This window comes from Dendrobates tinctorius, unplaced genomic scaffold (assembly GCF_039654945.1).
Source record: "Dendrobates tinctorius isolate UK_male_01 unplaced genomic scaffold, ASM3965494v1 ptg000028l, whole genome shotgun sequence".
Lineage (NCBI taxonomy): Eukaryota > Metazoa > Chordata > Amphibia > Anura > Dendrobatidae > Dendrobates > Dendrobates tinctorius.
The window spans coordinates 2,870,113-2,892,939 of NW_027361696.1; the positions used below are offsets into that span (position 1 = coordinate 2,870,113).

Here is a 22,827-nt window from a genome sequence, read left to right on the forward strand (position 1 = left end):
TGCCAGAACAATCCTTCAAATGGACAATCACCCCCATCATTGCAAATGTCACTGCCTTAAGGAGCATTGCACCCCAGCCCCTCCAAATAAAAAATGTCCCAACTTATGCCTGTAGAGAAGAGTTTATCAGATTACTCTGTTCCAATCCTTCGCCCCTCACTAAAAAAAACCCCATCAACCTCGTCTATTCCATACCTCCTGGTACACAGGAAACCCGAGTCTTTGCAGATCGAATCAGGCTACAGCTTTGGAATATAAGAAAACCACACAATTAATGGACGAGGGGCCTGTACCGTGCCACGTTGGGCGAGGGGCCTGTACCGTGCCACGTTGGGCGAGGGGCCTGTACCGCTCCTAGGTGGTGTCTGATGCTCTTCAAACTAAGGCCACTGTGGAGCCAATAAGCAGAGCTAACAGAAATACAGGGAAGCTGTTTTTTTTTCTTGACGGTTCCCTTAAACCTATGAGCAGCTGAGATCACTCACACAGGGACGTACATACATGTAGCCACAAAGGGTACGGAGCAGGGCCACGTATGAGAGCGGAGTAATAGCTCTGAGGGGCGTCACCATGGAGTGATAACACGGAGGGGGTTTTTGCAGGAAAATGTCATGTTTGTGTAATATGCAAACTTTTTTGTGACTTAATTCTCACACCAGCTAAGGCACTTTTCTGGAACATAGATGGAGCCAAGTTGGAGGGCCGTGGCCTACTATGGTCCTACAGATTTCTATAATGTATGGCAGAAAGTGTTGTAAATTCCAGCACGATGTGCTGGTCCCTGTAGTGCACTATATGAGTGCACTTAAGGCTCTGGGCAGATTACACCTATAGACTTCAGAGTATAGGTGGTACCCCATATATGAGAATATCCCATAGACGCTCCAGATTCTTTGCCTGGGGCAGGACCGGCCCTGGATCAGCTGCCTGTGGACCGTGTTCCCAGGTCTCAGAGTTGAGCTCTCAGTGACTCAGAGTCTGAAGCCTCTAGGGTCTGCATTTTATTGTCATGAATGTGGCCTCAGAGCTGATCCAGGAATGTTCCCGTCCTTAATGAACCATCAGACTGAAGTGGACTGGGCTCAAAGACCCCAGAGATGATAAAGCTCTAAGGCAGAAGTGGCTGCCCACTCCTTCCCCCTATAAACCTATAGGAGACGTAGGGCACATGATGGCAGGGTGTGGCGTGGGGGGGGGGGGCATGCAGGAGTTAGAGCTTCATCCAGGTGACACATTCCCTCCAGCAGATTATTGGAAAATCGATCATAAACCCATCTTCCCATGTCAAATCTGAATGGTTGTGGAGAGCCCGAACCTCTACCTCACCCTCGGCGGGCAACAGTCGCCCCTGACTATAGTGACCAACACTGCGCCTCCTGGTGGCTGCTGCGGAGACAAAATTATAGCCTAATGAATACATAATAATTCACCTTCATCCTAGCAGAGGCAGGGCAGTTAGATCTGAGTATACAGGCACAAAATGCATAATGCAGTAATCTTATGCCCCGTGCACAGGTAATACACAGCTGGGGGCAGACATTGCTGGATTACATGGAAATCTAATTTCTCCATGAAGGGGACTTTCCAGATCTTTTCATTACATAGTTCTGCAACTTTCTACTGTACTTTTTATTTAAATGTTTCAGCAGGTTCAAGTTCTCTGCATGCAATCAGTGAATAGAAGAGTAAGGCTATGTGCACACGTATGCAGAAAATTTCTGCATAAAAAACGGATTCCTTCCCAGAAACCGCGCGTTTTTTTTGCACAAAAAACGTGCGGTTTTTTTCCGCGCGGTTCCAGACACATAGAAAGAGCCAAAAATGCGGAAAAATCCGCTAAATTAATGAACATGCTGCATTTTTTCGCGGTAAAAAATGCATCAATATGCACAAAAAGTGCAAAATGCATAGAAATGAATGGGAAGCTTATTTTAAGTGTTTTTATAGCGGATTTATTGGCAAATCCGTGAGAAAAAAAACGCTACGTGTGAACACAGCCTAAATGTAGAACTGCTTCATAAGAGAAAGCACTGACACACGAACAAACTCTGCACCTGTGTCAGTACCAAGAACTAATGCACTGCAGTACAGAACTTGACACTGCTGTTGAGGAGCTGAAATCTTCCGGTATCAGAATCACATCATGTTTAGCTACTTGACGTATACACACAGTGATGTAGTGCGGGGTGCACTCTCTGGCGCCACAACTACTAATAAGTAGTTGTGGCGCCAGAGAGTGCACCTAAGTAGTTGTGGCGCCAGAGAGTGCACCCCGCAACAATGGTCATCACGAGGAGGGGGCACTGTACATCACTGATTTTTCTATGTACTTTACGCCACGCTGTGACGGCTCATATCCCTGGTCAGGCTCCGCTGGTGGGCTCCCCTCACAAGGCTCACATGAGATTAGTGGCTATTACAGGGGATTATCACCGCGGTCCGGGGTCCACACAAAGAGACGGACACTTGATGCTGTATAAAAGGAAGCACTTCAGATAACACAATAGATGAGACCCTGTTACAGCCGACACACGTGGACGCCTCGGCCTAATCTTGGCTTGGCACAGTCCCATATCCCTCCACTACGGCCAGACCCCATTAGGCTAAATACGAAGTACTGACAACAAGCACATGCTACGATCTACGCCGCAAACACTAGACACAATCTAATGTCAGCCCCCCCCAATAAAGGAATACATAAAGGGGGGGGTCCTATGGCCATACGGGCCGTGATAATATTTATTTATTGTTTTAATATATATAAAAATGGGTTAAAAGTGGGCTGGGCGCCCTCAGTATGGTTTGTGGAGAAGGGCATATCTGGTTTCTGACTGGTTTCCTTGGCAACGTTTTAACGGGCCAGGATTGGCTGGAGAAATTTGGCGGTTTTTCTGTGTTTATAAGAAGCCCGCACTGGCAGTTTTTACCTCAGACAACATTTTCCTGAAGAAAGAAGATTCCCCCTCCCTCCCTAATTTTCAGATTATCTGTCGTGATGTTTTATTGCGGGAAAATCGCCCGTTAAGGGGCGGATTGTTTCTCTGGTATGGTAATATTGGATAATTTTATGGAATTATTTATTTAATGGTTTGGTTATTTATTTATTATTAACCCAAAATAAACTCACAGCCACTTTTCTTCCATTATTAAGTGTGTGGTGTCATTTATTTACTGATATCGGTCCTTTAGGGCCATGGCATCACTGCTATATTTAGGCTATGTGCCCACGTTCGATTCTGAAGCAGAATAAACCTGAGCAGAATCGCACACCCTGCTCCCGGGAAAACGCATGCATTTTTTGACGCGCTTTTGTAAGCGTTTTCCTAAGTGTTTTTACCCATATAATTGATGGCATGCGATTCCACAAAATTAATGAACATGCTGCCTTTTTAATCACTAAGCGTTTCCGCAGCGGTTAAAAACACACCATTGGCACAACATGTGTGTTTTTCATTAAAAATCAATTGGATGCTTTTCTTAAGCGTTTCTGCAGCAGAATCGCTTGTCAAAAAGCGCTACGTGGGCACACAGCCTTACAACTTCAGTATTTGGTCCGTAATTTCACATCAGTATTTGTAGCCAAAACCAGGAGTGGAACAATCAGTGGAAAAGTAAAATAGAAACACGTCACCACTTCTGTATTTATCACCCACTCCTGTCTACAAATACTGATGTAAAATACTGACCGAATACTGCCCAGGTGAACGTGGCATAGATGTGAGGTTCGTGCCAAAACACTGATCTGCCATGACAAGTCGCCCTCATACAGATGACACCCTGCAGTAAGAGACTTCCATCTCCTGGGCCAAAAGCTCCATTTAGGGCTCATGCAGGCCTCAGTCTGATCACGTACCGCAATGCTGCACCGGCCGGGGGTCTCCTGACCAAGGTGTGACAGCCTCTGTGATAGGCTATGTGGATATCATTTTGTGTATTGAAGCTGCAAGTAGCTGGAAGTCAGAACTGGTCAGCTCTTTTACTGCAGATTCTGGAGAGGATAGCCATTTTAATGTCCGGTCTCCTGGTCTGTTGTAGAGGTGTTAACATGATTTTGATAAAAATGTGCACTAAGAACTAACATGAAGTAGTAAATCTACAAGTGGGGAAAATAAGTATTTGACCACTGCCGATTTTGAAAGTTTATCCCCCTACAAAGAATGGAGAGATCTGTATTTTTATCGTAAGTACACTTCACCTGTGAGAGACAGAATCTTAAAAAAACAAAAAACAGAAAGTCACATTGTAGGATTTTTACATCATTAATTTGCCTTTTATTGCATGAAATAATTATTTGATACAATAGAAAAACAGAACTTTATTTGGTCCAGAAACCCATTACAGAGGTCAGACGTTTCCTGTAGTTCTTGACCATATCTGCACAGACTGCATAAGGGATTTTGGCCCCCTCCTCCATACAGACCATCTCCAGATCTTTCAGGTTTCAGGGCTGTCACTGGGAAACATTGAATTTCAGCCCCCTCCAAAGATTTTCGGTTGGGTTTCAGATCTGGAGACTGGCTAGACCACTTTAGCACCATGAAATGCTTTTTACGGAGCCACTCCTTAGTTCAATGCTTTTACTGAGGAAAGGAGGTTTTTGTCTAAAATCTCCCAATACATGACCCCGTTCATCCTCCCTTCAATACAGTGCAGTTGTCCTGTCCCCTTTGCAGAAAAGCACCCTCAAAGTAGGAAGTTTCCAGTACCATGCTTCACGGTTGGGATGGTATTCTTGGGGTTGTATTTATCCTTCTTCCTCCAAAAACGGAGAGTGGAGATGATACCAAAAACTTCTATTTCGGCCTCATCTGACCACATGACCTTCTCTAATGCCTCCTCTGGGATCATCCAGATGGTCACTGGCGAACTGGCGATTTTAATCCATGACGGCGTAGTATGTTACTAGCGGTAATGTTTGAGACTGTGATCCCAGCTGTGTTCAGGTCATTAACCAGGTCCTCCCGTGTAGTTCTGGGCTGATTCCTGACCTTTCTCACAATCATCCTTATCCCATGAGGCAAGATTCTTGCTTGGAGCCCCAGGCTGAGGACGATTAACAGTCATCTTGTGTTTCTTCCATTTTCTAATAATTGTGCCAACAGTTGTTGCCTTCTCACCAAGCCGCTTGCATATTGTCCTGTAGCCCACTCCAATGTTGTGCAGGTCTTTGGTCTTAAGGGGGTTTTACACATAGCGATATCGCTAGCAATATCGCTATACAGTCACCGATTTTGTGACGTTATAGCGATATTGCTAGCGATATCGCTATCTGTGATACTTACCTCCGACCGGCTCTCCCGCTGTCTGTCGCTGATCACGCAAGATCGGCTGGCTCCATTTCTCGTCGGGCGCTTCTTGTGGCGCCGACGAGCGACATGTGGAGGCGGGCGGGAGGACGTCTTCATCGCCGCGTCTGAAAGGTAAGTATCGTCTTCTGTATCGCTGCTGCATCGCTGTGAGATCTGCCTGTGTGGCAGCTCACTAGCGATCATTTAACGATGAGCCAGCGATCCTGACCGGGTCATATCGTGGTCGGGATCGCTGGTGCATCGCTAAATGTAAAAGGGCCTTTAGCCATGGTGGAGAGGTTGGAGTGAGATTAAGTGTGTGGACAGGTGTCTTTTATACAGGTAACAAGGTCAAACAGGGGCAATTAATCCAGGTAATGAGTGCAGAGTAGGAGACTTCTTACAGAAAAACTAACAGGTCTGTGAGAGGCAGAATTCTCGCTGGTTGGTCGGTGGTCAAATACTTATTTCAGGCAATAAAACGCAAATAAATTTTGTAATATACAATGTGATTTTCTGGATTTTATTTTTAGATTCTGTTTCTCACAGTTGAAGTGTAGCTACGATAAAAATTACAGACCTCTCCATCTCTTGTGGGGGGGGGGGGGGTGGCAACTGGCAGAAATCGGCAGAGTATCACCATTTCCCCACTGTGTATAATCTCCACAAATGCACACTGAAGTCTTGACGCCAACAGGGGTAGCGGCATCTTTGAGTCTCTCTGGCTTTGACCATGTATTTCACTTTGTTAGGAGGCACTGAGTAACTATGCTGGGAGGATATAGGAGGATGACATTAATAATAACAACATTTTTTCAATAACGGTACAGGCCACAAGCCTGCATCTGGGCATTTGTCATTTTCAGCCTGTACATCCAGGGCCTGCACATTGTGAGTGCCACTGGTCCGCCCTCTCCACCTCCTAGGATTGAGTCATACTAGTGTAATGTGAGACCACCAGCTTGTCGTCACAGCGTGCATGGGAGCTCAGTCACTGCCCGTCTTCTCAAGCCAGATTGACTGTATTTCCCAAATATTCCCACACTTAACCTCCTCCCAGCCGGCAGTCCTCACGCTCAGCACATGACATCTACACTCTGCTAATGTGGGAACCAGATTGGAATGATGTTCTGTAGCCGAGAAAGGGTTAAAGGGTCCTGTCTCCCCTCTCACAGGAGGCTTCAGATGAGGCAGATTGCAGCACCCACTGATTCCACTCCCAAGGACAAATTTCTCACACCCCCATAGTGCCCCCTTTCATATGGAAGTCATTTCAGTTATAAGAGCGGCCTCCTTACAGGAATTTCTTCTCACAGTCTCCTTGTGCTGCTCCCTCAGGGAATCAGGGGAAATTTCACCCCCCAGATACTGATAGGGCATGAATGTCTCACTTCACGCTCACAATATGTCAGGATGCCATTATCTCAACATCCCATCAGCTGGGATCAGCCACATGTCCTAGGTGTGAGGGGCTGTGGACATTGGGGGCTCCTGGGCTCAGCATATCAGAAAGTCCTCAGGGAAGGGCAACATCATTTGCTTGGGCATTGGTAAAGGCGAAAGTGCCAAACCCAGAACCATGATCAATGCAGTAAACTGAGGAGTCCAGGATTCCTTCCTCCATGGAGAAATGCTACGACGCAAGTGTGATATGAGATCAATGGGCCTCCTCCGCAGCCATGCCAGCGTCTCGGCCCTCCTCCGCAGCCATGCCAGCGTCTCGGCCCTCCTCCGCAGCCATGCCAGCGTCTCGGCCCTCCTCCGCAGCCATGCCAGCGACTCTGGGTACCCTACAACGACTGGACACAGATCACAAGTTGGTGATCGTCAGCAAATACGTAGAGGATGGCCCTGACTTCAGGGCACACGTCTGCCATAACTAATATCCAGAAAGTGCCACAGGGGCAGGCAGCGCGTCTCAACACTTCCGACAGATGAGACAGATAAAGCAAAGGTACAGATGACAACCAGACGGTATGGGCTCAGAAGAGGCGAAAAAAAAAACAAACCAAAAAACAAATCTCTAGCAAGCTTCATACTAACAAATCTACATAACTTCAGGTACCATGAGGCATAAATCACATTCAATCAAATTGGGTATGAAGACGACCAGAGTGCAAATAACCATCTACAGAAATCATCTGCTCCACAGATGGGACTAGGCCTTAGCTGCAGTACTGCACACAACCTGAGGGTGAGGGGGTCCTGGCTACAGCAGTAAGCAGCCATGTTTGTCCAACCTTCAACATCCCCTTTAATGATCACTGAAACTGCATTGACCTTTGGGACACAGGTCATTCAGGATTTTACATTGTAAAGGCTCATTCACACGTCAGTATTTGGTCAGTATTTTGCATCAGTGTTTGTATGCCAAAGCCAGGAATGGAACTTACCGAGAAAAAAAATATAATTGAAAGACTGATGTCTGTTCTTTGTTTTGGAGACATTCCTGGTTTTGGCATACAAATACTGATGAAATACTGATCAAAAATACTGATGTGTGTAAGAGGCCTAACAAAGTGTTTCCAATGCTATTAATAATACACAGCTAATAATGGAGACGTCCAATCTTTTATCCTGGAGACCCCGAGTGACTGTATCAATCCAATTTTTGGATATAGAATATATTATACATAACAGCAAGGGATCGACAGCACTTTTTGAATGAATTTCTATTTGTGTGGCAGAACCCTGGTGACCCCCACATCTCAGTAAGGATGATGGTGAGGGGAGATGGTGCTGCAGAGAACATCTGTCCCTGTCAGGGATAACAGACACAAAGCTGCAGCTCTGACACTAGGTGTGAAACCTCTGCAGGGGCGGCCTGGCTCCTGCTCCCTCACCACACTGCACACAGAGCGGGGTGGGGGGGGGGGGACTCAAAGTCTCAGCCCAATAACCCTAATTACACACCCACACAGGGACGGAGCCATTTATGATGGCTGAGTGCACTTTATTGCACTGAGATGAAGCAGACTTCTGGGAAGCACAAGGTTAAAGCCCCCTCCTGCATCATGTCACCTACAAAAGTCACTTAGGGGGGAATCCTGCAGATTATTACAAGGTGGCGGCCAGATCATGGAGTCTTCTACGGAGGATGCAAATACTGTGGTCACTTCTACTTCATGTGCAGAAAACTAATTACATTCCATATAGATGGCTGCCCACAGGGAGAAACCTAGAGGGGCATTCTGTGATATTGTGTGGGGTGAGCTGCACAAGATAGGGGGTCACCATAATACCCGAAGGAATCCTGTGTATGTATCGCCAGTGGTCATGTGGTAATATTATGCCGGGTCTACACCATACATACATAGCATGTGCAGCCACATGAGCCCGTGTACAGAGAGCGGCCAACGGCGTGAACCCGTGTGCAGCGATGTCAGTCCGCATGCAGCACGTCCACAGCGACACGAGCCCGTATACAGCTACAGCACGTCCACAGCGACACTGGCCCGTATACAGCACGTCTGCAGCGACACGGGCCCGTATGCAGCGACACGGGCCCGTATACAGCACGTCCGCAGCGACACGGGCCCGTATGCAGCACGTGTGCAGCGACACGGGCCCGTATGCAGCGATCTCTGAGAAGTGGGGAGATAGTTGAGCAATCCTTGTACTGATGGGAAGATAATGAGGACGTCATCAGATTCCAAGATTCCAGAGCAGAGATCTGCCCAGTGTGTCCCAATCATCAGAAGCTCCAGGCCACAGACAGATCCGTGGATGGGGGAGGGGGCTTATATACCTAATTATATCATCAGAAGCCAGAGTAAATGAGGACTTACAAGACCCCTGAAAATATCAATCACTTCATCATCCCTACTACTGCTCCAAGATGGGAGAATCGCGATCTCTACATGATCCTTATTGCTGCTCAATGATTGATGAGTCGGGGTATCTTCTCCACCTGTCCACAGCTCGCTCCTCACATTAGCAGGGAAAGGTGAATTTGAATTTCCTTCCTGACCATTCAAGAAATAAGAAAAAGCCTCCATCATTTGGTTAATGTGCAGTGAGAATTATTTAGCTGCATGAACACCACAACCCTCCTCAGAAGGGCAGAGTGTATGGGATGTTCTGTGCATAGAATATGGGGGAGGGGGGGTCCTTATCTGGGCCTCAATCTGACTTGTAATGAGGACAAAGAGAAGCCCTGAGCCCTGTCATCAGCCTCTTATCTGGCCCAGGAGGGCAGACTGCAAGGCCCTGACCAGCCCTGATCTGCTGTGTACACCTTCCCAGCCCCCAAAAAGATCACAAATAAATAATGCCCATTATCTGAAGCCCACACAAATTAACTTCTATAACAGCAGCGAAAACCATAGAAACAACCAGGGCAGAAAATACAAATAATGTGACCCGTGACCTACGACACCTATAGGAAGGGTAAAGGTTGCAGATACCGGCTGCACTCCCATCATCCAAAGACAGGAGGAAGGTGCGCAACACACACATATATATATATATATATATATATATATATATAATCTATGTTACTACAGTGCCAGGACTCCCTCATTACAAGATGACGAAAAATTGCAAAGCTAAAGCATCTGGATGATGGCTAAGCCGTCAGTGCCCAAGGAGTCTGTGTCTAAGGTGCTACAGCAGCTGTATTCTATGCCCAGCACTGACTCCAGGGTTTCCATGACTGGTAACATTCAGCAGATCACAGAACTAATCAGATTACTGTAATCTCCTTAAGTGCAACCTGAGATCACGACCTCAGATCCCCCCAGGTCACAGCAGCTGAACCACATTAATTTCATCCAATTACTTCTAACTCCTCAATGACCGACATGACCACTGGGGTGAGGGGGTCTGGTGCCCCTTGCACTCTGCTACCCATGAAACACCAGGTAACCCCGAAGCAGAGTAACAGGGATCTAAAGAGACAAAAGGTTCATCTCTATCAGACATCCAAAAGAGAATATTGGGGCAGTGATGGGTTATTGGTGCCTGGTGGTGGCACTCTCAGAGGCAGTGATGGGTTATTGGTGCCTGGTGGTGGCACTCTCAGAGGCAGTGATGGGTTATTGGTGCCTGGTGGTGGCACTCTCAGAGGCAGTGATGGGTTATTGGTGCCTGGTGGTGGCACTCTCAGAGGCAGTGATGGGTTATTGGTGCCTGGTGGTGGCACTCTCAGAGGCAGTGATGGGTTATTGGTGCCTGGTGGTGGCACTCTCAGGGCAGTGATGGGTTATTGGTGCCTGGTGGTGGCACTCTCAGGGCAGTGATGGGTTATTGATGTCTAGTGGTGGCACTCTCAGGGCAGTGATGGGTTATTGAGGTCTAGTGGTGGCACTCTCAGGGCAGTGATGGGTTATTTATTACTGGTGGTGGCGCTCTCAGGCAGTGATGGGTTATTGGTGCCTGGTGGTGGCACTCTCAGGGCAGTGGTGGATTATTGATGCCTTGTGGTGGCACTCTCAAGGCACTGATGGGTTATTGGTGCCTCTCTTAGGGCAGCGATGGATTATTGATGTCTAGTGGTGGCACTCTCGGGGCAGTGATGGGTTATTGGTACCTGGTTGGTGGCACTCTCTGGGCAGTGATGGGTTAATGGTGCCCGATGGTGGCACTCTCAGGGCAGTGATGGGTTACTGGTGCCCGATGGTGGTGGCATTCTCAGGGCAGTGATGGGTTACTGGTGCCTGGTGGTGGCACTGTCAGGGCAGTGATGGGTTATTCATACCTGGTGGCGGCACTCTTGGGGCAGCAATGGGTTATTGATGCTTGGTGATGGCTCTCTCAGGGCAGTGATGGCTACTGGTGCCTGGTGGTCTTCCTGTCGGGGCATTGATGGGTAATTGGTGCAAAGTGGTGGCACTCACAGGGCATTAATAGGCTACTATTGCCGGGTGGTGGTACTCGGGGCATTAATAGGTTATGGTTGCCTGTGTTTGAACTCTCGGGGCAGTGATGGGTTACTGATGCCCAGTAGTGTCATTCTCAGGGCACTAATATGCTACTGATGCCCGGTGGCGGTACTCAGTCTCAGGGCACTAATAGGCTACTGATGTCCGGTGGTAGCACTCTCGGCAGTGATGAGTTAGTGATGCCCGGTGGTGGCACTCTCAGGGCACTAATAGGCTACTAATGCCCGGTGGTAGATCTCTGGGCAGTGCTGCCCGGTGTTGGCACTCTCAGGGCAGTGATGGGTTAATGATGCCATGTGATGGCACTCCTCTAGGAGGTTCTCTGCTCGGGGCCACTCCGGGTACTCCCCCTCCTCCGGCGCACACTCACCGGCACAGGAGTACGCCTCATACTCCGGCTTCTCGGTCTTGATGATGGTCAGAGTGGGCTTGATGTCTAACGCAGCTTTCATGGCTCCGGGATCCGCCGCCTCTATTGTGATCCGCTCTACTGAGCTCCGTCCTGCCCGAGAGCGAGAGAGGGGGAAAGGGGCGGGACTGGGCCTGACACTGGGGCGGGGCCTGCATGTCACTGGCCAAAAAGAGAACAAACCCCGCCCCCAAAACTTTTATCTTAGAACTACATAAAATCAGCTAGAAAGGAGTGTGCAACAGAGCACTGTCACAACCGAGTGTGCAACAAGGCAATGCACCAGCCGAGTGTGCAACAGAGCACTGTCACAACCGAGTGTGCAACAAGGCAATGTACCAGCCGAGTGTGCAACAGAGCACTGTCACAACCGAGTGTGCAAAAAGGAAATGTACCAGCCGAGTGTGCAACAGAGCACTGTCACAACCGAGTGTGCAACAAGGCAATGCACCAGCCGAGTGTGCAACAGAGCACTGTCACAGAGTGTGCAACAAGGCAATGTACCAGCCGAGTGTGCAACAGAGCACTGTCACAACCGAGTGTGCAACAAGGCAATGTACCAGCCGAGTGTGCAACAGAGCACTGTCACAACTGAGTGTGCAACAAGGCAATGTAATAGCCAAGTGTGCAACAGAGCACTGTCACAACCGAGTGTGCAACAAGGCAATGTAATAGCCAAGTGTGCAACAGAGCACTGTCACAACCGAGTGTGCAACAAGGCAATGTAATAGCCAAGTGTGCAACAGAGCACTGTCACAACCGAGTGTGCAACAAGGCAATGTACCGGCCGAGTGTGCAACAGAGCACTGTCACAACCGAGTGTGCAACAAGGCAATGTACCAGCCGAGTGTGCAACAGAGCACTGTCACAACCAAGTGTGCAACAAGGCAATGTACCATCCGAGTGTGCAACAGAGCACTGTCACAACCGAGTGTGCAACAAGGCAATGTACCAGCCGAGTGTGCAAAAGAGCACTGTCACAACCGAGTGTCCAACAAGGCAATGTAATAGCCGAATGTGCAACAGAGCACTGTCACAACCGAGTGTGCAACAAGGCAATGTACCAGCCGAGTGTGCAACAGAGCACGGTCACAACAGAGTGTGCAACAAGGCTCTGTAACAACCGAGTGAGCAACAGAGCACTGTAACAACGGAGTGTGCAACAAGGCAATGTAACAACCGAGTGTGCAACAGAGCAATGTAACAACCGAGTGTGCAACAGAGCAATGTAACAACCAAGTGTGCAACAGAGCACTGTAACAACCGAGTGTACAACAGAGCAATGTAACAACAGAGTGTGCAACAAGGCAATGTACCAGCCGAGTGTGCAACAGAGCACTGTCACAACCGAGTGTGCAACAAGGCAATGTACCAGCCGAGTGTGCAACAGAGCACTGTCACAACCGAGTGTGCAACAAGGCAATGTACCAGCCGAGTGTGCAACAGAGCACTGTCACAACCGAGTGTGCAACAAGGCAATGTACCAGCCGAGTGTGCAACAGAGCACTGTCACAGCCGAGTGTGCAACAAGGAAATGTACCAGCCGAGTGTGCAACAGAGCACTGTCACAACCGAATGTGCAACAAGGCAATGTACCAGCCGAGTGTGCAACAGAGCACTGTCACAACCGAGTGTGCAACAAGGAAATGTACCAGCCGAGTGTGCAACAGAGCACTGTCACAACCGAATGTGCAACAAGGCAATGTACCAGCCGAGTGTGCAACAGAGCACTGTCACAACCGAGTGTGCAACAAGGCAATGTACCAGCCGAGTGTGCAACAGAGCACTGTCACAACCGAGTGTGCAACAAGGCAATGTACCAGCCGAGTGTGCAACAGAGCACTGTCACAACCGAGTGTGCAACAAGGAAATGTACCAGCCGAGTGTGCAACAGAGCACTGTCACAACCGAGTGTGCAACAAGGCAATGTACCAGCCGAGTGTGCAACAGAGCACTGTCACAACCGACTGTGCAACAAGGCAATGTACCAGCCGAGTGTGCAACAGAGCACTGTCACAACCGAGTGTGCAACAAGGCAATGTAATAGCCAAGTGTGCAACAGAGCACTGTCACTGCCTTGTTGCACACTCGGTTGTGACAGTGCTCTGTTGCACACTTGGCTATTACATTGCCTTGTTGCACACTCGGTTATGTAATAGCCAAGTGTGCAACAGAGCACTGTCACAACCGAGTGTGCAACAAGGCAATGTACCAGCCGAGTGTGCAACAGAGCACTGTCACAACCGAGTGTGCAAAAAGGAAATGTACCAGCCGAGTGTGCAACAGAGCACTGTCACAACCGAGTGTGCAACAAGGCAATGCACCAGCCGAGTGTGCAACAGAGCACTGTCACAGAGTGTGCAACAAGGCAATGTACCAGCCGAGTGTGCAACAGAGCACTGTCACAACCGAGTGTGCAACAAGGCAATGTACCAGCCGAGTGTGCAACAGAGCACTGTCACAACTGAGTGTGCAACAAGGCAATGTAATAGCCAAGTGTGCAACAGAGCACTGTCACAACCGAGTGTGCAACAAGGCAATGTAATAGCCAAGTGTGCAACAGAGCACTGTCACAACCGAGTGTGCAACAAGGCAATGTAATAGCCAAGTGTGCAACAGAGCACTGTCACAACCGAGTGTGCAACAAGGCAATGTACCGGCCGAGTGTGCAACAGAGCACTGTCACAACCGAGTGTGCAACAAGGCAATGTACCAGCCGAGTGTGCAACAGAGCACTGTCACAACCAAGTGTGCAACAAGGCAATGTACCAGCCGAGTGTGCAACAGAGCACTGTCACAACCGAGTGTGCAACAAGGCAATGTACCAGCCGAGTGTGCAAAAGAGCACTGTCACAACCGAGTGTCCAACAAGGCAATGTAATAGCCGAATGTGCAACAGAGCACTGTCACAACCGAGTGTGCAACAAGGCAATGTACCAGCCGAGTGTGCAACAGAGCACGGTCACAACAGAGTGTGCAACAAGGCTCTGTAACAACCGAGTGAGCAACAGAGCACTGTAACAACGGAGTGTGCAACAAGGCAATGTAACAACCGAGTGTGCAACAGAGCAATGTAACAACCGAGTGTGCAACAGAGCAATGTAACAACCAAGTGTGCAACAGAGCACTGTAACAACCGAGTGTACAACAGAGCAATGTAACAACAGAGTGTGCAACAAGGCAATGTACCAGCCGAGTGTGCAACAGAGCACTGTCACAACCGAGTGTGCAACAAGGCAATGTACCAGCCGAGTGTGCAACAGAGCACTGTCACAACCGAGTGTGCAACAAGGCAATGTACCAGCCGAGTGTGCAACAGAGCACTGTCACAACCGAGTGTGCAACAAGGCAATGTACCAGCCGAGTGTGCAACAGAGCACTGTCACAGCCGAGTGTGCAACAAGGAAATGTACCAGCCGAGTGTGCAACAGAGCACTGTCACAACCGAATGTGCAACAAGGCAATGTACCAGCCGAGTGTGCAACAGAGCACTGTCACAACCGAGTGTGCAACAAGGAAATGTACCAGCCGAGTGTGCAACAGAGCACTGTCACAACCGAATGTGCAACAAGGCAATGTACCAGCCGAGTGTGCAACAGAGCACTGTCACAACCGAGTGTGCAACAAGGCAATGTACCAGCCGAGTGTGCAACAGAGCACTGTCACAACCGAGTGTGCAACAAGGCAATGTACCAGCCGAGTGTGCAACAGAGCACTGTCACAACCGAGTGTGCAACAAGGAAATGTACCAGCCGAGTGTGCAACAGAGCACTGTCACAACCGAGTGTGCAACAAGGCAATGTACCAGCCGAGTGTGCAACAGAGCACTGTCACAACCGACTGTGCAACAAGGCAATGTACCAGCCGAGTGTGCAACAGAGCACTGTCACAACCGAGTGTGCAACAAGGCAATGTAATAGCCAAGTGTGCAACAGAGCACTGTCACTGCCTTGTTGCACACTCGGTTGTGACAGTGCTCTGTTGCACACTTGGCTATTACATTGCCTTGTTGCACACTCGGTTATGTAATAGCCAAGTGTGCAACAGAGCACTGTCACAACCGAGTGTGCAACAAGGCAATGTACCGGCCGAGTGTGCAACAGAGCACTGTCACAACCGAGTGTGCAACAAGGCAATGTACCGGCCGAGTGTGCAACAGAGCACTGTCACAACCGAGTGTGCAACAAGGCAATGTACCAGCCGAGTGTGCAAAAGAGCACTGTCACAACCGAGTGTGCAACAAGGCAATGTACCAGCCGAGTGTGCAACAGAGCACTGTTACAACCGAGTGTGCAACAAGGCAATGTACCAGCCGAGTGTGCAACAGAGCACTGTCACAACCGAGTGTGCAACAAGGCAATGTACCAGCCGAGTGTGCAAAAGAGCACTGTCACAACCGAGTGTGCAACAAGACAATGTAACAACCGAGTGTGCAAAAAGACACTGTAACAACCGAGTGTGCAACAGAGCAATGTAAACGCGTGTGCAGCAAGGCACTATAACAACCAAGTATAGAACAGAGCAATGTAACAACCGAGTGTGCAACAGAGCAATGTAACAACCGAGTGTGCAACAAGGCACTGTAGCAACCGAGTGTGCAAGAGAGCAGTGTAACAACTGAGTGTGCAACAGAGCAATGTAACAACCGAGTGTGTGACAGAGCAATGTAACAACCGAGTGTGCAACAGAGCAATGTAACAACCGAGTGTGCAACAGAGCAATGTAACAACCGAGTGTGCAAAAGAGAAATGTAACAACCGAGTGTGCAACAGAGCACTGTAACAACCGAGTGTGCAACAGAGCACTGTAACAACCGAGTGTGCAACAGAGCACTGTAACAACCGAGTGTGCAACAGAGCAATGTAACAACCGAGTGTGCAAAAAGGAAATGTACCAGCCGAGTGTGCAACAGAGCACTGTCACAACCGAGTGTGCAACAAGGCAATGCACCAGCCGAGTGTGCAACAGAGCACTGTCACAGAGTGTGCAACAAGGCAATGTACCAGCCGAGTGTGCAACAGAGCACTGTCACAACCGAGTGTGCAACAAGGCAATGTACCAGCCGAGTGTGCAACAGAGCACTGTCACAACTGAGTGTGCAACAAGGCAATGTAATAGCCAAGTGTGCAACAGAGCACTGTCACAACCGAGTGTGCAACAAGGCAATGTAATAGCCAAGTGTGCAACAGAGCACTGTCACAACTGAGTGTGCAACAAGGCAATGTAATAGCCAAGTGTGCAACAGAGCACTGTCACAACCGAGTGTGCAACAAGGCAATGTACCGGCCGAGTGTGCAACAGAGCACTGTCACAACCGAGTGTGCAACAAGGCAATGTACCAGCCGAGTGTGCAACAGAGCACTGTCACAACCAAGTGTGCAACAAGGCAATGTACCAGCCGAGTGTGCAACAGAGCACTGTCACAACCGAGTGTGCAACAAGGCAATGTACCAGCCGAGTGTGCAAAAGAGCACTGTCACAACCGAGTGTCCAACAAGGCAATGTAATAGCCGAATGTGCAACAGAGCACTGTCACAACCGAGTGTGCAACAAGGCAATGTACCAGCCGAGTGTGCAACAGAGCACGGTCACAACAGAGTGTGCAACAAGGCTCTGTAACAACCGAGTGAGCAACAGAGCACTGTAACAACGGAGTGTGCAACAAGGCAATGTAACAACCGAGTGTGCAACAGAGCAATGTAACAACCGAGTGTGCAACAGAGCAATGTAACAACCAAGTGTGCAACAGAGCACTGTAACAACCGAGTGTACAACAGAGCAATGTAACAACAGAGTGTGCAACAAGGCAATGTACCAGCCGAGTGTGCAACAGAGCACTGTCACAACCGAGTGTGCAACAAGGCAATGTACCAGCCGAGTGTGCAACAGAGCACTGTCACAACCGAGTGTGCAACAAGGCAATGTACCAGCCGAGTGTGCAACAGAGCACTGTCACAACCGAGTGTGCAACAAGGCAATGTACCAGCCGAGTGTGCAACAGAGCACTGTCACAGCCGAGTGTGCAACAAGGAAATGTACCAGCCGAGTGTGCAACAGAGCACTGTCACAACCGAATGTGCAACAAGGCAATGTACCAGCCGAGTGTGCAACAGAGCACTGTCACAACCGAGTGTGCAACAAGGAAATGTACCAGCCGAGTGTGCAACAGAGCACTGTCACAACCGAATGTGCAACAAGGCAATGTACCAGCCGAGTGTGCAACAGAGCACTGTCACAACCGAGTGTGCAACAAGGCAATGTACCAGCCGAGTGTGCAACAGAGCACTGTCACAACCGAGTGTGCAACAAGGCAATGTACCAGCCGAGTGTGCAACAGAGCACTGTCACAACCGAGTGTGCAACAAGGAAATGTACCAGCCGAGTGTGCAACAGAGCACTGTCACAACCGAGTGTGCAACAAGGCAATGTACCAGCCGAGTGTGCAACAGAGCACTGTCACAACCGACTGTGCAACAAGGCAATGTACCAGCCGAGTGTGCAACAGAGCACTGTCACAACCGAGTGTGCAACAAGGCAATGTAATAGCCAAGTGTGCAACAGAGCACTGTCACTGCCTTGTTGCACACTCGGTTGTGACAGTGCTCTGTTGCACACTTGGCTATTACATTGCCTTGTTGCACACTCGGTTATGTAATAGCCAAGTGTGCAACAGAGCACTGTCACAACCGAGTGTGCAACAAGGCAATGTACCAGCCGAGTGTGCAACAGAGCACTGTCACAACCGAGTGTGCAAAAAGGAAATGTACCAGCCGAGTGTGCAACAGAGCACTGTCACAACCGAGTGTGCAACAAGGCAATGCACCAGCCGAGTGTGCAACAGAGCACTGTCACAGAGTGTGCAACAAGGCAATGTACCAGCCGAGTGTGCAACAGAGCACTGTCACAACCGAGTGTGCAACAAGGCAATGTACCAGCCGAGTGTGCAACAGAGCACTGTCACAACTGAGTGTGCAACAAGGCAATGTAATAGCCAAGTGTGCAACAGAGCACTGTCACAACCGAGTGTGCAACAAGGCAATGTAATAGCCAAGTGTGCAACAGAGCACTGTCACAACCGAGTGTGCAACAAGGCAATGTAATAGCCAAGTGTGCAACAGAGCACTGTCACAACCGAGTGTGCAACAAGGCAATGTACCGGCCGAGTGTGCAACAGAGCACTGTCACAACCGAGTGTGCAACAAGGCAATGTACCAGCCGAGTGTGCAACAGAGCACTGTCACAACCAAGTGTGCAACAAGGCAATGTACCAGCCGAGTGTGCAACAGAGCACTGTCACAACCGAGTGTGCAACAAGGCAATGTACCAGCCGAGTGTGCAAAAGAGCACTGTCACAACCGAGTGTCCAACAAGGCAATGTAATAGCCGAATGTGCAACAGAGCACTGTCACAACCGAGTGTGCAACAAGGCAATGTACCAGCCGAGTGTGCAACAGAGCACGGTCACAACAGAGTGTGCAACAAGGCTCTGTAACAACCGAGTGAGCAACAGAGCACTGTAACAACGGAGTGTGCAACAAGGCAATGTAACAACCGAGTGTGCAACAGAGCAATGTAACAACCGAGTGTGCAACAGAGCAATGTAACAACCAAGTGTGCAACAGAGCACTGTAACAACCGAGTGTACAACAGAGCAATGTAACAACAGAGTGTGCAACAAGGCAATGTACCAGCCGAGTGTGCAACAGAGCACTGTCACAACCGAGTGTGCAACAAGGCAATGTACCAGCCGAGTGTGCAACAGAGCACTGTCACAACCGAGTGTGCAACAAGGCAATGTACCAGCCGAGTGTGCAACAGAGCACTGTCACAACCGAGTGTGCAACAAGGCAATGTACCAGCCGAGTGTGCAACAGAGCACTGTCACAGCCGAGTGTGCAACAAGGAAATGTACCAGCCGAGTGTGCAACAGAGCACTGTCACAACCGAATGTGCAACAAGGCAATGTACCAGCCGAGTGTGCAACAGAGCACTGTCACAACCGAGTGTGCAACAAGGAAATGTACCAGCCGAGTGTGCAACAGAGCACTGTCACAACCGAATGTGCAACAAGGCAATGTACCAGCCGAGTGTGCAACAGAGCACTGTCACAACCGAGTGTGCAACAAGGCAATGTACCAGCCGAGTGTGCAACAGAGCACTGTCACAACCGAGTGTGCAACAAGGCAATGTACCAGCCGAGTGTGCAACAGAGCACTGTCACAACCGAGTGTGCAACAAGGAAATGTACCAGCCGAGTGTGCAACAGAGCACTGTCACAACCGAGTGTGCAACAAGGCAATGTACCAGCCGAGTGTGCAACAGAGCACTGTCACAACCGACTGTGCAACAAGGCAATGTACCAGCCGAGTGTGCAACAGAGCACTGTCACAACCGAGTGTGCAACAAGGCAATGTAATAGCCAAGTGTGCAACAGAGCACTGTCACTGCCTTGTTGCACACTCGGTTGTGACAGTGCTCTGTTGCACACTTGGCTATTACATTGCCTTGTTGCACACTCGGTTATGTAATAGCCAAGTGTGCAACAGAGCACTGTCACAACCGAGTGTGCAACAAGGCAATGTACCGGCCGAGTGTGCAACAGAGCACTGTCACAACCGAGTGTGCAACAAGGCAATGTACCGGCCGAGTGTGCAACAGAGCACTGTCACAACCGAGTGTGCAACAAGGCAATGTACCAGCCGAGTGTGCAAAAGAGCACTGTCACAACCGAGTGTGCAACAAGGCAATGTACCAGCCGAGTGTGCAACAGAGCACTGTTACAACCGAGTGTGCAACAAGGCAATGTACCAGCCGAGTGTGCAACAGAGCACTGTCACAACCGAGTGTGCAACAAGGCAATGTACCAGCCGAGTGTGCAAAAGAGCACTGTCACAACCGAGTGTGCAACAAGACAATGTAACAACCGAGTGTGCAAAAAGACACTGTAACAACCGAGTGTGCAACAGAGCAATGTAAACGCGTGTGCAGCAAGGCACTATAACAACCAAGTATAGAACAGAGCAATGTAACAACCGAGTGTGCAACAGAGCAATGTAACAACCGAGTGTGCAACAAGGCACTGTAGCAACCGAGTGTGCAAGAGAGCAGTGTAACAACTGAGTGTGCAACAGAGCAATGTAACAACCGAGTGTGTGACAGAGCAATGTAACAACCGAGTGTGCAACAGAGCAATGTAACAACCGAGTGTGCAACAGAGCAATGTAACAACCGAGTGTGCAAAAGAGAAATGTAACAACCGAGTGTGCAACAGAGCACTGTAACAACCGAGTGTGCAACAGAGCACTGTAACAACCGAGTGTGCAACAGAGCACTGTAACAACCGAGTGTGCAACAGAGCAATGTAACAACCGAGTGTGCAACAAGGCCCAGTAACAACCGAGTGTGCAACAGAGCAACGTAACAACCGAGTGTGCAACAGAGCAACGTAACAACCAAGTGTGCAACAGAGCAATGCAACAACCAAGTGTGCAACAGAGCAATGTAACAACCGAGTGTGCAACAAGACAATGTAACAACCGAGTGTGCAAAAAGGCACTGTAACAACCGAGTGTGCAACAGAGCAATGTAAACGAGTGTGCAGCAAGGCACTATAACAACCAAGTATACAACAGAGCAATGTAACAACCGAGTGTGCAACAGAGCAATGTAACAACCGAGTGTGCAACAAGGCACTGTAACAACCGAGTGTACAACAGAGCAATGTAACAACCGAGTGTGCAACAGAGCAATGTAACCACCGAGTGTGCAACAAGGCACTGTAACAACTGAGTGTGCAACAGAGCAATGTAACAACTGAGTGTGCAACAGAGCAATGTAACAACTGAGTGTGCAACCAGGCTCTGTAACAACCGAGTGTGCAACAAGGCACAGTAACAGAGCAATGTAACAACTGAGTGTGCAACAAGGCAATGCAACAACCGAGTGTGCAACAGAGCAATGTAACCGAGTGTGCAACAAGGCACTGTAACAACCGAGTGTGCAAAAGAGCAATGTAACAACCGAGTGTGCAACAGAGCACTGTAACAACCGAGTGTGCAACAGAGCAATGTATCAACCGAGTGTGCAACACAGCAATGTAACAACCCAAGTGTGCAACAGAGCAATGTAACAACCGAGTGTGCAACAGAGCAATGTAACAACCGAGTGTGCAACAAGGCAATGTAACAACCAAGTGTGCAACAGAGCAATGCAACAACAGAGTGTGCAACAGAGCAATGTAACAACCGAGTGTGCAACAAGACAATGTAACAACCGAGTGTGCAAAAAGGTACTGTAACAACCGAATGTGCAACAGAGCAATGTAAACGAGTGTGCAGCAAGGCACTATAACAACCAAGTGTACAACAGAGCAATGTAACAACCGAGTGTGCAACAGAGCAATGTAACAACCGAGTGTGCAACAGAGCAATGCAACAACCGAGTGTGCAAGAGAGCAGTGTAACAACCGAGTGTGCAACAGAGCAATGTAACAACTGAGTGTGCAACAGAGCAATGTAACAATCGAGTGTGCAACAAAGCATTGTAACAGCCAAGTGTGCAACAAGGCAATGTAACAACCGAGTGTGCAACAGAGCAATGTAACAACCGAGTGTGCAACAGAACAATGTAACAATTGAGCGTGCAACAAAGCAATGTAAAAACTGAGTGTGTAACAGAGCAATGTAACAACCGAGTGTGCAACAGAGCAGAGAACGGCTTCAACTATTGAGTGCCAAGTTTAATCTTTACTATTAGAGATAATTGATTATATATACCGGTTTCAATGTATAAGTATCATGCAATAACCTCCAGAGCTCCCACTAGTGGTGACTGCAGGCATGTAGAAAATGGTCATATTAAGGGGCTTATCATCCAAGGTGAGACAACCCCTTTTAACTCAGTTTGTAAAGATAGTGCTGGTCTTGGTCATTGAGCTGAGAATTGAGAGACATTCATATGAAGTTTAGTGGTGATACAGTCCTGTGCCTCCTGAACTCTCCTTGCGTTTTCCAGGAGTTTTTTTCAGAGTGAGGCTGTGTGCACACGCTGCGGATTCTGCTGCGGTTCCGCAGCGGATTTGGCCGCTGCGGACCCGCAGCAGTTTTAGCTGCGGTGTACAGTACCATTCAAATGAATAGGAAACAAAACCGCTGTGTAGACGGTGCGGATTTTTCCGTGCGGTTTACCTGCGGTTTTGAAACCGCAGAAAGAATTGAGGCTGTGTGCACACGCTGCGGAATCCGCTGCG

The 22,827-nt window shown here is 49.0% G+C and overlaps 1 protein-coding gene across 3 annotated transcripts in view; it reads right to left on the reverse strand.

Moving 5' to 3' along the window:
- Positions 1-22,827, reverse strand: part of ETS1 (ETS proto-oncogene 1, transcription factor) — a 178,799-nt gene that overhangs the window by 17,082 nt on the left and 138,890 nt on the right. Inside the window, exon 1 of one of the 3 annotated variants that reach the window (XM_073569976.1) lies at positions 11,541-11,719. The exons of the other annotated variants lie outside the window; for them this stretch is intronic. Coding sequence (XP_073426077.1) covers positions 11,541-11,622 — 82 coding nt within the window. The 5' untranslated portion in view covers positions 11,623-11,719. Of the gene's footprint in view, positions 1-11,540; positions 11,720-22,827 lie in introns of those variants that run through there. 3 annotated transcript variants of the gene reach the window in all.